At 41.1% G+C, this 18813-nt stretch overlaps 1 protein-coding gene across 2 annotated transcripts in view; it reads right to left on the bottom strand.

Annotated features, from left to right (window-relative positions):
• The window catches only part of PROSER2 (proline and serine rich 2), a 50777-nt gene that overhangs the window by 4684 nt on the left and 27280 nt on the right, over positions 1-18813 (bottom strand). For both annotated transcript variants that reach the window (XM_079769581.1, XM_079769582.1), the window contains exon 3: positions 1625-1877. In XM_079769581.1, coding sequence (XP_079625707.1) covers positions 1625-1877 — 253 coding nt within the window. The remainder of the gene's footprint in view (positions 1-1624; positions 1878-18813) is intronic.

Here is an 18813-nt window from a genome sequence, read left to right as displayed (position 1 = left end):
TAGGCAGAATCCTCATAAGGTTATGTAACGTTATGCAAAGATAAACACATTACATTTCCCCCTGAATTGAAAAGGGTCTCAAAGGGACATAATACCAACTTCAGCAGTACCTCCTGTAAACTGAACTTCTCTCTCCCTGTCCCCTGGACTAACAAGAGAGAACGGAATACATGGTTCTCATAACCACAGGACGAGAAGAATGAACCAGTGATGGTGAAAGACTGCCAAGGCAGAAATGGTCAGTACCTGGGAAGTATACCGAAAAAGCAAGCTCCTTATGACCCATCCGCCTGAGCCATTCATAGGAAGAAATAGTAACTTGCCTTAGCAGGGATTTTTACAAAGGGGAAATGGAGGCTGGGAGGTGATGTGGTACATCAACAACTCCATCGCTTTCCTCCATGAAATAGAAATGTTTCCCAACAGCCCCAGGTAGAGCTTAATATGCCAGCCTTGGAGCCTTGACTAGATCCTGAACATACACTGGTCACAGATCACCTAATACTTTTCTGGACTTAGGTTTATACACCTGTCTCCAGCTGCATAACTGTAGGCCGCCTTATTTACCTTTGTACTGCAGAGTCTCACACAATGCCTGCAAAAGAGGAGGCCCTTAAAATTGCTATGAAAATGTCGGAATTGATGGGCAAGGTGGCTTATTTTCAAAATGTGTTTTCCTTGGTGCCAACCTATGATCTGACATTTTTAAAGGAACAGCTGGTTCAAATTTATTTTAGGAATTATACTTCAAAGAAGTGTGATAAAAATGGGGAATTCATATTAAGTCTCTTCTTTGAAGAGATGGCTGCAAACTAAGCTCCATCTTTGGAATCTATAACCGTAGTATGTAAAATTTTGTGTAACACACAGCCCTGCTTAAAAAAAAAGGGGGAAAAATATTTCTAGAGGCTCGGTACAAATGGCAGTATTTTGTAGGTAGCCGAGCAAAATAATTTTCTCTTCTATTTTTTTCCTCATCATCACTAATCCTTATCCCCTTGACCACATTTATTTCCAGTATTTTTTCCAATTAGGAAGGAAAATGGAAGAAAATTTTCTCCCTGTGCCTCTGGTTCTATCACAGGAGTTGGTGAACAGACCTCCCTTTCGATGCCGCCCTGAGTTAGGCAAGGTACAAAGAGGATGGCGAGCTGAATTTTCCTTCTGATCATTTCCTGTTTTCCTGAACCAGCTGACTTTTCAGTTTAAATACTCCCACCTCGGCAACCATGCTACAGCTGTAGGGATATAATCTTGCACAAAAATTGAGATCAAACTTCAAGGGCTAAAATACAAGTACCTCCTATGGTATGTTTTCTTTCTATAATGAATTGTTACCTGAAGCCATTTTCGGTTTTCTTTATATATATAAAGTTTATCTGTATGACAAATAGTTTCATCCTTAACTCTAGCCCTTTTGGAATTTCCCTTCATGTGTTGTCATCCTAATGTGCTAAGAAAACATCTACTTAGTTGGACAAACTATGAAGATGATGCTTCTAACCTACAAAAATCTGGTAAGTCCCAACAGCTCCACACTGGCAGACACAGAGGGCAGTGCCTGTGTCATGTAAAACACTAACAAAGCAAGCCGGAGTCTGGGGACTGGCGCTTCACTCCTCACCTGCCGTTTCCGTCACATCCGGGAGGCGCTCAGGTTCCCCAGCTGCATATACTGGCTGCACTAAGTCAATGACATCGTCTGGTTCCAAGTGGCTGGGAGTGCTCCCTTCCAGAGACTCTGGGGGCTGGCAGTGTACCCCACTGTCACACAGGACTTGCTCCTCAAAGTCGTCCTCCAGGGAATCAATAGTCTCTTCAAAAAACAGGATGACATCCTTTTCCTCATGTGTGAGGTACTTCAGGCTCTCGTCATCCTGTAGAATAGGTGTGGGGATTGGGAATGGAAGAGAAAACAGACAGTGGTTTCAGTGAAGGAGAAAACCAGGACCAAGTCTAGATCAATACAGAGCCTAGGGTAGGATGCACAGCACTCTAACATCTCCCACTTGGGAAGAGTCTGCCATTCCGACGAGCTCACTGACAAACCTGTGCCTCTATGTCCCTCACCCTTTTACCTATATAAAAAAGAAGGCTGCCAAAAAGGTACAGAAATAAAAGATCTTAGACCCTATGATTAGCTCTAGTCCTGTGCTTCCTAGTGAATTAATGACAAGAAAACAATTCTTCTCCAGTGCCTCCTTGGGAACGCTGTTTGCACTTACTGCTTTCAGACACACTTGCTTTTCCCTAATAGCAACGTGGGTAATCTCTGGTTAAAGATGATGAACTCACATATTTATGTCTTCCTCTAAAGACCTTACGAAAACAATAATGGGATTTATTTCTTTAAGAAGGCACAAATCACAAAGACAATAATAATAGGAAAAGTTGTGACAGCAACACCATATGGGAAGTTAGACAGCAGGACAGTTGTAACCGACTCAGAAAGATGAATTTTAGTCAGCAGCAGGGAAAGCCAATACTCAACCTGCTGAGTACTTGAGGGCTTCTCTCAGCCTGGAGGGCTCCTCTGAAGCCCAGGCACTGGGGTGCTGAGCGGTTCTGGAAGTATGGCAAAGATGACATTGTCAAGAGCAGAATAGGTTAAAAGGCTGAAAGAGAAGCAATTATGTTACCCAGGTAGAAAACTAAATATTTTTTTCTTAAAGAAAATAAAAGAGTGATTTGAAGTGGGAAACGTGAAGCAGAGTTGACAGTGAAGGACTGTACTGAAAATGGGGAGTAAATGAAGCCAAATTAATACTCTACAGAAAAGACTGGAAGAGTCTTCTCTGGGGATTTGAATGTGCAAGGGCCAAAAGACGCTAAGACCACAGGTCCTCAATGAATTAGCTCAGCCAGATTACTCTACAGTGCAGACCAGTCAACAAAACCTAGAAGGGAATTTTTAGTCAGGTTCTTAACATTCTAATCTTAAATATTTGCAAGCAGCTGAGAAAAACCTCTAACATGAGAGACAATATCAAAACAAAACAAAAAAAAATAAAGCAAATTATAAGAAACAAACTATGCAGAATGATGAAAATTTCAAAAAGATGATCATTTTATCCTGAGAGATAAAAATATACTGCTATTAAAAAGTAAAAAACAAAAAAGAGTTCTTAGAAATTAAAATTATGACAGCAGAAATGGAAAACTAAATAAAAGCCTAGAAAATAGAGACACTGGCAAAGTACAACAAAAGTAAAAAAAAAAAATCTTTTTAAATAGAGAAGAAAAGAAAACTAGAGGATAAGTGTGAGAGGGCCAACATCCAAGTAATGAAAGTTCCAGAAAAAGAAATCAGAAAAAAACAGAGGGGAAAGAACTATCAAAATAAATAAGTAAAATAATGCAAGAAAATATTCCCAAACAGAAGGATCAAAAGGGGCCATCAGAATAAACTAAAGAACAAGAATAACAGAATAACATTGTGACATTTCACTATACCAAAGACTAAGAAAAGATCCTAAAAGCTTCTCAGTGAAAAAAGAGGCCACATAACAAGAGATCAGGAATCAAAACAGCACCAGACTTCTCAGCAGCAACACTGGAAACCAGAAGATAATATTGTCATTCCTTCAAAATTCTGAATGATCTATAGAGCTTCCGGTCAAGATGGCAGTGTAGGTAAATGTGGTACTCACATCCTCCCACAACCAAATCAAAATTACAACTAAACTACAGAACCATCATTCAAAACTGCCTGAAATATAGCCAAACAGAATTCTACATCTAAGGATATAAAGAAGAAGCCACATTGAGGCTGATAGGAGGGCTAGAATGTGGAATGGGCTGGTTGCACACCCATGTGTGATGGATAAAAATGGGGAAGGATATTTTGCCTGGCGAGGTCCCTGCTGAGGAGCCAGAGGTCCCAGCCCACACCAGCCCCCTCCAGCCCAGGGTTCCAGTGCCAGGTAGAGAAGTCCCCATAACTGCTGGCTGTAAAAACCAGCAGGAAGTGAGGCTGAGTGAGAGGGAGTGGTGCTAGAGTACGAGGAGTGTCTCTTTTTAAAATTTTTCTTACTTTATTTATTGATTGATTTTTAAAGTGAGAGGAGGAGAGGGAGGGAGGAAGGGAGGGGAGGGAGGGAGAAACATTGATTTGTTGTTCCACTTATTTATGCATTCATTGGTTGATCTTATATGTGCCCTGACCGGGGATCAAACCTACAACCTTGGGGGATGATGCTCTAACCAACTGAACTACCTGGCCAGGGCCCCAGGAGTTCCTCTTAAAGGGCCCACAAAGAGACTTACTTGAACTCACTCTCTCTGAGCTCCAGCACTGGGCAGCAGCTTGAAAGGGACTTACAGGGAGGGACTGAAGTGTCTGGCATCAGGGTGAGAGCTGGAGGGGCAGCTTTCTCCCAGACAGAAGTGCTGGCAGAGGCTATTGTTCCTTTTCTGAGTCCTTCACTCACAGTGCTGGCAAGTGGGCACCATATCTGAGACTCCATCAACCTGGCCATCACTGTCCTGCCCTGGTGATTCCCTGAAACCCGGTCACCACCCAACTTGTGGGCCCACCCACATTGTTTCCAGTGTTTTTTTCCATACAAATGGATTGTTGTGGCTCATGCTTCAGACTTTCCTAAAATCTCTCAAAAAAGCAGCATCTGGTCTCAGTGTGCCCTGTACCTCTCATGAAGTGGCAGCCCACCTTGGTTTGCAGCTTGGCCCCTCCTGGGCACTTCCAAGCCCAGCACAAGTAACAACCACCTGCAGATTGCTTTGTAGCTCATGCATAGTGGCCCTGGGCAGAACACAGGTGGTAGCTGACCCTGGCCTGTATCTCCTAGGAGGCCCCAGAGCCAGCACACCCAGTGAAAAGCTTCAGACTGAGTCAAAGTGTCACCATCTAACCACTTCCATAAGCAGCACACTGAAGAGGCGGACTCAGTGGGCACCAGAGTCCTGCTGAAGTAAATCCTGCTCCTTGGGGTGAGCCCCTAGCACAGTTGATCCTCCACAGTGGTTGGTGGTCACAGCCAGTCTTTGCAGCCAATTGGCCTGGGGATAAATCCCTCCAATTGATTGCCAACAGCAGTCAAGGCTGAACTACAACAGGTGGGTTTACATAGCCCATGGATAGGGGTGCTCACTTGGAGTACCCAACTTGGACAAACGGGGAGGTTGTGCAATTGGATCCTACAGGACACCTACTACATTAGGCCACTCTGCCACCCAGAGATGTTGTAACTCTACCTAACACATAGAAATAAACACAGGATGGCTGCCAAAATGAGGAGACATGACCCAAATGAAAGAACAGAACAAAACTCCAGAAAAAGAACTAAATGAAATGGAGACAAACAATCTACAAGATGTAAAGTTCAAAACACCGGTTGTAAGGATGCTCAATGAACTTAGGGAAAGAACTCAGTGAGAACTTCATCAAAAATATAGGAAAGAAAACAAAACAAAAAGATATAGAAAACATAAGAACAGAGTTGGAAAACATAAAAATAAACCAGTCAGAAACGAAGAATACAATAACTGAAATGTAGAATACATTATAGGAAGTCATTAGAGTAGATGAAGTAAAGGATCAAATAAAGGATTTTGAAGCAGAAAACATTCAATCAGAACAAAATAAATAAATAAATAAAAAATAAATGAGCATAGTGTAAGGAGCCTCTGGGACAACTTCAAGTGTGCCAACCTTCTCATCATGGGGATGCTGGGCAGAGAGGAGAGGGAACAAGAAATTGAAAACCTATTTGAAAACTTCCCTAACCTGGTGAAGGAAATAGATATACAAGTCCAAGAAGCACAGAGTCCCAAACAAGATGAAATCAAAAAGTTTCACACCAAGACACATCATAATTAAAATGCAAAAGGTTAATGACAAAGAGAGAATCTTAAAAGTAGGAAGAGAAAAGCAGTTAGTTATCTACAAGGGAACTCTCATAAGACTGTCAGATAATTTCTCAACAGAAACTTTGCAGGCCAGAAGGGATTGGCAAGAAATATTCAAAGTGATGAACAGCAAGGACCTATAACCAAGGCTACTTTACCCAGCAAGACTCTAATTTAAAATTAAAGGAGAAATAAAGAGCTCCCCAGACAAGAAAAGCTGAAGGAGTTCATCACCACCAAACTACTGTTACAGAAAATGTTAAAAGGCCTTCTTTAAGAACAAAAAAAGATTAAAATATGAACAATAATGTTAATAAATACATATCTATCAACAATTGAATCTAAAAAATAAAATAAACGAGCAAGCGGACCAGTAACAGACTCATAGATACAGAGAACATTTTGACAGTTGCCAGATGGGAGGGGGGCTGTGAGGATGGGTGAAAAATGTGAAAGGATTAAGAAGTACAAATTGGTAGTTACAGGATAGTCATGGGGATGTAAAGTACAGTATAATATTGTAAAAACTGTATGGTGTCAGATGGGTACAAAATTTATCAAGATGATCACTTAGTAAGTTATATAATGTCTAATCACTGGGGTACACACTTGAAACTAATATAATATTATATATCAACTGTAATTGAAAAAAAATGACTTAGAATTTTTAAAAATTCCAAATGAATTCAGAACTAAAATTTTATGCCTAACCAAATTTAAGTTAGGTTTGAATGAAGATGTTTTTAAGAAATGCCAGGCCTTTGTCAAGAAGCTACTGCAAGGGAGTGGGGAGTAAGGTTGTTCCAGGAGGAAACCAAGGAAAAGATAAAGGAGCCAGGAAACAGGAGAATGAGAGGGAATCCCTGGACAATGGTGGTATCCCCAGGATGTCAGCTGTGCACTGAATAACTAGTCTAGTTCAGAGGAGGCCAGAGGGCTACACAGAACATGAAGACAGCAAATAAAATGGAAACAATTATGAACCATAGAAAAACATTTAAAGCTATGAGAAAAAGCATATATCTACAAGTCAACTTACCTGTAGCAATACACACACACAGGAACACACAGATATATTAATTCTATTAGTATTTATAGTAGCAAGAAAACAAGCAAAACAAGAAACAACTAAAATGTCCAATAATAAGGTATTATGATTAAGTAGATCATGGCACATTCACAGATGGAATATTACATAGCCATTTAAAATGGTGTTTTCAAAAGAATATAATGTTTCCCCCCCAAAAAAAATAATTTTCATGTTTCATTATTCCCTTCAAGTCCTTGTCCACACACATATATATTTTGCATAGGTAACACGTACAAGTTATTATTATTTTGCTTTTTACCTGTATAGTTATAATGATTACTTTTATATGTAGTCTTCTCTCAGTAACTACTGACTGTGATAGTTATATTTACTAGCTGGTTTTGCAAATTCAAGAATACAATGTTTAGTGAAAGTAATGCATACAGAAAAAAAGAGTTGTTTTGATGATTTAATTTAAATGTATACATACTTAATATGAACACACATACTTAAAGGATACTTTAAGGGTACTTAAAGGATATATAGTCAAATGTCAAAAATGAGGGGAAAGGAAGGTAAATTACAAAGAAACAGGTATGAATTAAATGTCGTTGCTTATGCTGAGTGGGAGATGGTAGAAGTATTCATGGAAGACTGATGCATTTCATAAACCTTATGAAACTATTAGACTAAACTGTGCTCATGGACTTTGATAAAACAGCAAAAACTATGGTGGAAGCAAAGGTGACTAAGAGCTGCTCCACCTGGTATAGAGCAATGCTTTACCTGCTGTGATCCAGAGGCACTCACATGCCCTCCTACCCAAGCATCTAACTTCCAGGGTCTGTAATCTTCACAATTTGAGGTCTTTTTGTTGTTGTTGTTATTAATCCTCACCCAAGAATATTTTCCCATTGATTTTTAGACAGAGTGGAAGGGAGAGGAAGAGACACACAGAGAGAGAAACATCTATGTGATAGAGACATATCAATTGGTTGCCTCCTGCATGTGAGCAAGCCTGCAATCGAGGTACATGCCCTTGACCGGAATCAAACCTGGTACCCTTCAGTCTGCAGGCAGACATGATATCCACTGAGCCAAACTGGCTAGGGCGAGTGGCTTTTCTTTAGTTTAAAGCATAGTATACATTTGTTTGGGGGATGACTAACACAAAAATACATGCACATTTCTCAAACTAGCCTGGTCATATGAGCTGAAGGAATGATGACTTAGGAAATTCTCTACAGCCTGGGTTAGGTAAGCAGATAGAACAGAATACTGCTAAAACAGATAAGCAATATATAAACAACTCTGTAACCACAATTATATCCAATTAACCATTGGATATAAGTCTGTATATAATCGCTGGGTCATAAGATACGTGTATTTTTTGGTAGATACAACCTAATAGTTCTCTGAGAGGCTGTACCAATTTACAGACCTTTCTGCAGGGCTGTCACTGTAACCAAAATGTTAACCTCCACCTCACTATGTCTGTCTGTCTGTTTTGGCCCTCTGATGAGCAGAACATGAAACTTCCATAAGAAATTAAGCGACACTATTCATTTAGTGATTTTTCTAGATTTTCTTGCAGATTCGTGGGATTACCTGGAGGGTCACATTGTGTGGTGCAGAGCATTCCTGCCTTATCTTTTCTCCGTGTACCTTATTCTTGCTGTCCCCTACCCACTCAGCACACTGCTCCTAACTCTGCTGCTCTCCCAGATTCATTTCACCTTTTCTTCTTTCCGTGCAGAGTAGTTTACCACAGTGATTCAACAAGAAATCCTTGCAACTAAAATTATTAGGGCTTCTCACTGCAACAAGAATTGTTTGAGTTGTCTTGTACCCATGGTGTGGGGAAGTGGGTTTTTGATATCTAAATCCAGCCTACCACCAGGAATGCTCAGGGCCTATTCAAGAAGGCAAATAATCCTTTCCACTAGTATTTACAGGGTAAAATAAGATTGTTGTTAGAGTAATAAATTTGACAGTAAAATAGTAGTCAAGTTTTCAGGCTAATTTAAATTGGCTAATTGAAATAAGCGAATACTCTAGAAAAATTAATTGCACTGGACAAAAAGCAGTTCCTAAAGTGTTAACTAAAATTTTTATCAGTAGTACATCACATGATAAAATTGCATAACATGTACTGAACCTAAAGCAGTCATATTATAGTGCAAAAAATTAAAATTTAAAAGCTATCAAGACTACATTATAAAATTTTCAAAAGCCTCCTAATATTTAAATAAAAAAAGGGGGGATAGTAGAAGAATATCATGTAAGGAAAAATATCCTGTAAGTAAATTACATCTAGAATATCTGTACTTTAGAAAATTAATTGTAATGCTAACAGCAAGACACCCATGAAAAACACACATGGTGTCAAAACAAGCCAGAGGAAAATCATTTGGGCAAAAAATGAAATAGGATCCCAAGTCAAATTTATAGAAAATATTCCTTTATTAACTTTTGGTCGAGAATATTTTTGTATATTTTCAGAAAACAACTCCAAGACCATGTGGATTCTGGCAACAGAGAGGAATTGACAGGACTACTCCAGCCATGAAGACAGAAGAGAAGCAGTCCAGAGATGGAAGATACTGACGATGCCTTGCCATACTATAAGTCAGCAGCTGTGCGTCACTGCAGGTTGCCCAGGACCAAACCAGAGAGGGTCGGACCTGCATTAAAACCATTTGTCCACCATCCAGAACTGAAATATCATTGCTAACATCTACACATAAGGAACTGTTTGACATTGAAATTGGGTCTCAAAAGAACTGTTGGCCCAGAAAGAAACTCACTACAGACTGATTCATTTGCCTTTCAGCATAACCATTATTGCTTGTCTCATTTTCGGTTCTTATAAGTGTATTTCTAGTAGCACATGATCTCACTCATCTAGGGGAAATGATGAACAACATAGACTGATGAACAAGAACAGACCCAGAGACAAGGAGGCATGGATCAGACTGTCGGACCTCAGAGGGAGGGGAGGGGAGGGTAGGGATAAAGGGGAGAGATCAACCAAAGGACTTGTGTGCATACATATGAGCCTAACCAGTGGTCAAGGACAACAGGGGGGTGGGGGAATGCGTGGGGAGGGGTGTGGGATGGGAATTGGGGGATGAGGACAAATATGTGATACCTTAATCAATAAAGAAATTTTTAAAAAAAGAATTATAATGAGATTTTTAAAAAAATAAAATTATTAGGGCTGTTGGCATAACACATATCCTTGTAGTCAACGACTACAACCATCCTGGATATTGTTAGGATAACATGATAATAACAACCATAACAAAAAAATCCCCCATAAATAAATTAAAAAAAACAACAACTCTGTAACCACAATTATTTGTTGAATTAAAAGTCTAGGGAAATAATGCTCTCTGCCTTTTCCCTCCTACTGTGACCTTCCCAATTCAGTGTTTCAATAGGGCTACTCACAAGTTTTTTATAATCTACCTTGGTTAGGTATTAATTTCCTTTTGTTGTATAGACAGTAGAATTCAATGGGCAACTGGCCTATAATAAACCTACAACTTAAGACACATGCCAACTTCTCACATTAAGGGAGGGACACAAATAAGAAGCGAGCATATAACTCACGCATCTAATCAAACCTAAAAAAGCAAGGAATCCCAACATAAGATTTCATTTGGAAACTAAGCTTAGGAAGGGGAGGTCCTACACAACTGTTTTATGTTCTGTGACAACGTATAGGACTCATAGGCTAAGAGATGCAACACACAGATCAATCGGTCCAGCTCCATCATTTGAAGATGTGGATTCAGAGGCAATGAATGACTTCCCAAGGGCTATAGACTATTTCATAGAGGGGCCAAGACTAGAACTAGTACTGTGCTTGCTTTTTGTTTTATTCTACTTATTTCCCTTTCTAATCACATATTAATCCAAGACCCACGCTTGGACACCCACACAGGTCGCATACATCATATCCTGGCATTTTCCCTAAAGCTCACAGTTTTACCTCAGTGTTCTTGTGCAACATGAGATACCAATCAGTTCTAACCAGGCTGCTCTGTGATCAGAGTCCCAAGTCCTAGAAGGCAGATTCCTGCATCCTCAACCTATTCGAAGCCTCTCTCTCTAAGGTTAGAGGCTGGAAAATACGTGGGGTGACTGGAATATATCCCCAGGTACCTTCAGTCTACCCTTGAGCCTTGACCTAAGCAGCAGGGCCAAAATGGCTGTGGGCTCAGTCTGTTGCCTAATTCCCCAGAGATGAAGCAGCCCTCCAAATGAACTCAGACTCTGCTTGCACCTGGTACAGGGAAAAAAGCGGGAACAGAAAAACCCTGGTACCAAGGGGCAGGGAACCAGGAGATTTAAGGCCAGAAAAGGGGCACCTGGCCCTCGTCCAAGAAAGTCCCTATCTACTCCTCCCATTCCCAGGAGATGCTGGCACTGCCCTTCTCAGCCAGACATTAAAAAGGAAAGCCCTGGAGAAGAGCTAGAGCACAAAAGGCAAGGCTGTGAGAACAGACAAATCGACAGAGCCAGAGAGCTGGAGGGAAATGGGGAGTGACTGCTAACTGGCCCTGGGTTTCTTTGGGGGTGCTGGACATGTTCTGACGTTCTAAATGTGATGATGGTTGCACAACTCTGAATTACTAAGAACCATTGAGTGGCATACATACTGTACGGTATGTGAATTATATACCAATGAAGCTGTTTTATATCTATGTATGTTTATTTTATCCTCACCAGAGGATATTTTTTCCATTGATTTTCAGAGAGAGTGGAAGGGAGGGAGGAGGGGGGTAGAGGCAGAGGGAAGGAGGGAAAGAGAGAAGAAGAGAGAGAGCGAGAGAGAAACACTGATGTGAGAGACACATCAATTGGTTACCTCCTGCATGCACCTGCCCTGACCAGGGCCTGATATCAAACTGCAACCGAAGTATGTGCCCTTGCCCAGGAATTGAACCCCGCAACCCTTCGGTCTTCAGGTTGACACTCTAACAACAACCGTCTAGGTCAGTGGTCGGCAAACTGTGGCCACAGTTTGTTGCTCTGTTGACTAATGAGTTTGCCGACCACTGCCTTAGGGAAAAACACTTAAAAACAATTTTAATAATGTACTAATGTCTTTAACCTGAAGTCAAAACTTCTGGGTAAGGGTAATGCCTTACGCAGTGGTCAGCAAACTCATTAGTCAACAGAGCTGCAGTTTGCCGACCACTGGTCTAGGTCACTGTTATATATATACTAGAGGCCCGGTGCATGAAATTCGTGCCTGGTGGGGGGGCTCCCCTCAGCCCAGCCTGCACCCTCTCCAATCCAGGACCCCTCGGGGGATGTCCGACTGCCGGTTTAAACCGGCAGTCAGACATCCCTCTCACAATCCTGGACTGCTGGCTTCTAATCACTCATCTGCCTGCCAACCTGGTTACCCCTAACTGCCCCCTCCCTGCCAGCCTTGTCACTCCTGACTGCACCTCCTGCCAGCCTGGTCACCCCTAACTGACCCCCCTACCGGCCTGGTCACCCCCAACTGCACACCCCCTGCTGACCTGGTTGCCCCTAACTGCTCCCTGCCCCACTGTTCTGTTTGCCTCTTACTACCCCCCCTGCCAGCCTGGTTGCCCCCAACTGCCCCCCTGCCAGTCTGGTCACCCCTCACGACCCCCCCTCCCCCTGCTGGCCTGGTCGCCCCACACAGCCTGCTGTTCAGTCATTTGTTTGTCCCTCACTAACCCCCCTGCTGGCCTGGTCGTAGGCAGCCATCTTGTGAGGGTGTGAGGGTTAATTTGCATATTACCTCTTTATTATATAGGATATGCAAGGTCATGGCCTAGTGGCCCATGTGGAGGAGGAAAGAAAGCTGGAGTCCTAGTAGTGGTGGTCCCTGCCTGATGGTTGTGCTTTCAGAAGTAGGATTTGTTAATTTATTTCCCAAAGAACTAAGTGGATAGAAAATGAGGATAAACAAAAACAATAGTTTTCTTGGGAAGGGTTGCATTGAAGAAACCCTAAGTTTGTCCTTATTATTTGGAAGGTAGCAGGCTGACAGCAGACATATTTTTTTAAACTTTCCTTTCTATAAATGGTGTTTTTAATGCATCAATGTGGAGTAAAAGGAAGCCCTTTAAGGCTACAAATCTCCAGATGCTAAAAGAATTGCATAGGAAACCATATGTTACACATTCTGCCTGCCATGTTGACTTCAGGTAATGGCTACAAGTCTTTAAGAGAAAAAGTGCATACATTTCTACCGAATATGTATGTTTTGAAGAAGTAATTTCTACTATGTTTAAACTAGGAAATTAAAAATGCTAAACCTACCAAAGGAAATGTATGCAAGTTGTCCAAGGCTCGGTGAGGAGAACAGAGTCTTCCTCCCACTGGTGCCTATGCAACCTGCACAGATGATGGAAAATGTCCATTTCCCACTGGCACTTTGAGAGGAATATCCTGACAAGTTGGATAACAAACCTTTCCAGTGAATGTAACCAATAATTAGAAAAGTCAACAATCCTAGATATACCTGTGGGAGTAAAGATTTGGGATAGGAGTGTTCATTTTTTTTTGGAAATGGTAGAGAGAAAACCCTTGTTTGTTTGAACAAAAAAATTGAGAAGGCTTAAAATACTCAGACTAAACTAACCCTTACCTTAAAAACTACTAACTGTAGTACTTAAACTTTTCCTTTTGTTTTGCTTTTCTTTTAAACGAAGAAATTTGGTTTTACTGCAGATAAGACAATTGTGGCAGCTCCTTGTGAAGGAGAAGACAAGGACCAGCAGACGCATCTCTATTCCAAGTGAATAAATAAATCATAAGAATGATTATAATGGCTGAAAATAGTTCTTGAGATGAACCAAGGTCTCTTAACCAGTAGTCTCCTAGGCAGGCAACCTTGGGCATTTGTTCTGGAGGAGTGTGATTTGATATTCACATTTTCTTCCTACAGACCCCAAAATGATCTCCCTGACACTTGAGCAAGGCTAAGTTGATGAGAGAATGCCCTGCAGCTGAAGCAAAAAAGGGGCAAAGGAAGAAAATAAAAGTCAGTCTCTTTTAGTTCCTCACACAACTTTAAATGCTCTACTTACCCCAGCAACCTCATGAGAAAGACCCTGAGTGCATGTGGCGTTTCCCACAGTTCCAGGACAGGGTTTAATTATGGTTCTTTCTAACTAGTCATTGTTGTAATTTTTCACTATTGGCTAACTTAAACCTGTACTTCTGGCCGGAAAGAGACACAAACAAACCAGTAAGGGATGAGATATGTGTACAGTTTTGATTATAGATCTAAGAATAATGGCTTTGAAGGATTACAGTTGAGCCCCATGGCTGCCTTAAACTGGCAGTATTATAGAGAGACCTTGATTGAGATGGAGCTGCCATAGTGCGTGGCACCATACCTCTACCAGAGCCCTCATAAGCTTGGGTCACACTGTCCTACAGCTTCCCCTGGCTGTCTTGTGAGTTCCTGGAAAGATTAAAACCGGGTTTTATTCCATCATCTATTAGTTCTTATATGTAGTAAGCATTTACTAAATGTTTATTGAACTTTTATAAAAGCTATTTAAGCTGTCTTAAAATGGCTGTTTTGATCAGCAAGTTTTTGGTTCAATCTGGGTAAGGAGACAGAACTGAAAGGAAGATGGGGTTACTACTGACCAGGTCTGCTTCTCCTTTCCAGCCTGTTCTGTTTTCTCTCCTTGAGATCATCTAGCAACAAGAGTGTCAGATTCTAGTGTGCTCCTTAGACTCCAGTCCAACCTGACCATGAAGACAGCATTCCCCCTGCCGGCTTTGCCTTCTTATCCCATGACTAAGGAGTGTGGCCAAAGGACATTGAAGGCTCTGCAGAAGGAAGGGATTAATCAGGAGCTGACAACTGCTGTCTGATCACAGACTCATTATGTGACCTTCGGGCCACAACATTTGTCAGCTGAGTGAGAAGGAGGGTTACGTGACAGTTCATTGAATATTAAATTTCCAAAAAAATCAATAATGAATTTGGATCATTGTTTTTGCCCAAGTTAGAGATAAAAATGAACAGGAGGTATGCTTGTGATTTTGGGATGTTTTCAATCCATCCCAAAGAAGCAGCTATATTTCTTAATTTCTTAAGACCTATGGGCAGTAAGAGGATTCCACTCTTCAACCAGCCAAAGCATATTCTTTTCTAGAGGAAGCTCCAGGTGCACGCAGGGAAGAGCAGACTTCATTCAAGTCTACATTCAGAATATGAGCCAAAGAACACTGGAAGTATTCCATGGTGTCACTGTACCACAGCTTTTTTCACCATTCATCCACTGATGTGCACTTGGGCTATTTCCAGATCCTGGCTAAGGCAAACAATGCTGCGATGAACATAGGAGTGTAAAGAAGGAAAAAAGAACACTGGAAGGAGGCAGCATTCTGTCCCTGGCAGTGGTACCCAAGGTGTTTATGAGATACGTAAGTGTTTGAGATACCGGCCTTAGGAGATTAAGAACATAGGAAACCTCACACGCAAAGCTTCCTTTGTCACCTTAAAGAGCTATCATTATGAAGGGCTCCGAATCCTTTTTGAATCTCTTATTTTGAATCTGAATCACCTCTTGAGGTAGTAGGTTCTAGAACTACACTACCAACTATGCAAAGACATGCTACCTTGTATTGTATGAAAGCTTCTTAAATTTCAAAGGAAAAAACACATTCAAAAGGTATCCTCTAAGTCAAGTATTTCAGAATTTGGCCAATTTGTTCTCCTTCTAATTAAAACTTTCATTAGAAAAGGTTCAGAACAAGAATTCCTTATAAGTAGAACAAAATACATACACAAACACAACTAGCCTCTTGAGTGACTTCACACACTTCCCTATATGGATAGCCATGACAACTCTATTTAAGCAGCTATTTTAATTTTTAACTTGCATTGGCTCAGGAGAAAAGTTCCTAACAAACAAAAGATCTGTCATATAGCAGGCAACATTACAAGTTTTTAAAAACTTTTGGATACTCTCATGTAACATCAGGCATTGTCTTTTATCTTCTTTTAAAAATAACTTTTGCTTGCCAAAACCGGTTTGGCTCAGTGGATAGAGCATCGGTCTGCGGACTGAAGGGTCCCATTCGATTCTGGTCAAGGGCATGTACATTGGTTGCAGGCACGTCCCCAGTGGGGGATGTGCAGGAGGCAGCTGGTCGATGTTTCTCTCTCATCGACGTTTCTAACTCTCTATCCCTCTCCCTTCCTCTCTGTAAAAAACACACACACACAAAAAAAAAAAAACAAAAACAAAACCAAAAAACTTTTGCTTAAAAGAATACTTGCAGTTGGAACTAGGTTATCTTTTACTGAAAGAGCCTTCCAAGAGGTATACTGAGGCCTAAAAACATTGTTACTAATTTTTTATGGGGTCAAAAATTAAAGGACAGAAAATTGAGAAACTGTTATGGTTGAGTCTCACTCTAAAGAGACAAGTCATAAAAAGACCCAGTGATTTAAAATGAAATCATATAGTTCCTCTCCAAATTTAGACTCCCCCAAAATACAATATGAGGGTAAGAAATTTTTTTTTTAAGTTTAAGAATCTGTACCAGTGTAGATAGTTCACTGATTCAGGGCACCTAGATGCTAAGAGAGTGCTTTGTGAAAGTCAAATGTTCTACAGTTATTTGGAAAACTTTAGTTGCCATTTAAAATAAATGCCAAAAGGAGGCAAGAGCATACAATGGAGCAGAGATCGTCTCTTCAATAAATGGTGTTGGGAAAATTGGACAGGTACATGCAAAAAAAAAAAAAAATGAAACTAGACCACCAACTTACACCATACACAAGAATAAACTCAAAACGAATGAAAGATTTAAATGTAAGATGTGAAACCATAAAAGTCCTAGAAGAAACCACAGTCACCAAAATCTCAGATCTCTCTCATAGCAATAAGTTTACTGATACATCTCCTAGGACAATGGAAACTAAGGAGAAAATAAACAAATGGGACTTCATCAAAATAAAAAGCGTCTGCACAGCAAAAGAAACCACCAACAAAATAACAAGAGAGCCACTACATGGGAGAACATTTTTGCCAATGATACATCCAATAAGGGGTTAATCTCCAAAATATATAGGGAACTCATACAACCTAACAAAAGAAAGACAAACTATCCATTTGAAAAATGGACAAAGGACCTAAATAGACACTTTTCCAAAGGGGACATACAGATGGCCAAGAGACATATGAAAAAATGCTCAAAGTCACTACTCATCAGAGAGATGCAAATCAAAATGACAATGAGATATCATCTCACATCTGTCAGAATGGCTACCATCAACAAATCAACAAATGGCAAGTGTTGGTGAGGTTACAGAGAAGAGGGAACGCCAGCACACTGCTGGTGGAAATGCAGACTGGTGTAGCCATTTTGGAAAAAAAGTATGGAATTTCCTCAAAAATTAAAAATGGAACTCCCACTTGACCCAGTGATCCCACTTCTAGGAATATATCCTAAGAAATCTGAAACACTCATCAGAAAGAATATATGCAACCTTATGTTCATAGAGCAGCACAATTTACAATAGCTAAGATTTGGAAACAGCCTAAGTGCCCATCAGCAGATGAGAGGATAAAAAACCTGTGGTACATCTACACATTGGAATACTACATGGCAATAAAAAGAAAGAACTCTTACCATGGATGGAACTGGAGAGCATTATGCTAAGCAAAATAATCCAGAGAAAGATAAGTATCACATGATCTCACTCATATGTGGAATATAATGAACAACATAAACTGATGAACAAAATAGATCCAGAGACACAGAAGCTTGAACAGACTGTTGAATCTCAGAGGGAAGGCAGGGGAGGGTGGGTAGATGGGAAGAGATCAACCAATGAACTTGTATGCATATATGCATAACCCATGGACACAGACAATGGGGTGGTGAGGGCCTGGGCAGAGGGGAGGATGAGAGTAGGCTGGAAGAGTTTAATGGGGGGAAAAGAGAGGACCTATGTAATACTTTCAACAATAAAGATTAAAAAATAAATAAATAAATAAAAAAAAAAAATTAAATGTCAGATTTCTCCATGATCCTGTTCCATCTAAGGGAAATACACAACTGTGGAAAAATAACCAATGACAACTAAAGTTAGCTCAATTATTTAATAAAGGAAGGTGCTTGAAAATAGTCAACAGGTCTAAGTAGAAGGTATTGCAACACTACTGGAATGTATCTTCTATCAGAGTGAGACACAGGTAGTCAAGTGGGTATAAGGCAAAATTATGCAATCATATACATATCATCTATATATACATACTAGAGGCCCGGTATGGGGGGTGTCCCTCAGCCCAGCCCGCACCCTCTCCAATCTGGGACCTCTTGGGGGATGTCCGGCAGTTGGACATCCCTCTCACTATCCGGGACTGCTGGCTCCCAACCGCTCGCTTGCCTGCCAGCCTGATCACCCCCTAACCACTCCCCTGCCAGCCTGATAGATGCCTAACTGCTCCCCTGCCGGCCCAATTGCTCCCAACTGCCCTCCCCTGCAGGCCTGGTCACCCCCAACTGCCCTCCACTGCCGAACTGGTCGCTCCTAACTGCCCTCCCCCCAACTGCCCTCTCCTGCAGGCCTGGTCCCCCCCAACTGCCCTCCCCTGCTGGCCATTTTGTCATGGCCATCTTTGACCACATGGGGGCGGCCATCTTTGACCACATGGGGGCGGCCATTTTGTGCGAGGGTGTGAGGGTCAATTTGCATATTACCTCTTTATTATATAGGATATATAAAAGGCTAAGTGTCCATCCATACAACCAGTAGCTATGATGTGCACTGACCACCAGGGGGCAAGCTCTCAACGCAGAAGCTGCCATGACGTGCACTGGCCATTTAAAAATAAATGGCACCATGGACCTGGTGCTGACAAACCAACACTCAGCTTCCCCTGAGT

Source organism: Cnephaeus nilssonii (assembly GCF_951640355.1).
Source record: "Cnephaeus nilssonii genome assembly, chromosome: 4".
In the NCBI taxonomy this organism is placed as follows: domain Eukaryota; kingdom Metazoa; phylum Chordata; class Mammalia; order Chiroptera; family Vespertilionidae; genus Cnephaeus; species Cnephaeus nilssonii.
The sequence above is the reverse complement of the archived record's forward strand: the minus strand, read 5'-3'. Positions and strand labels throughout refer to the sequence as shown.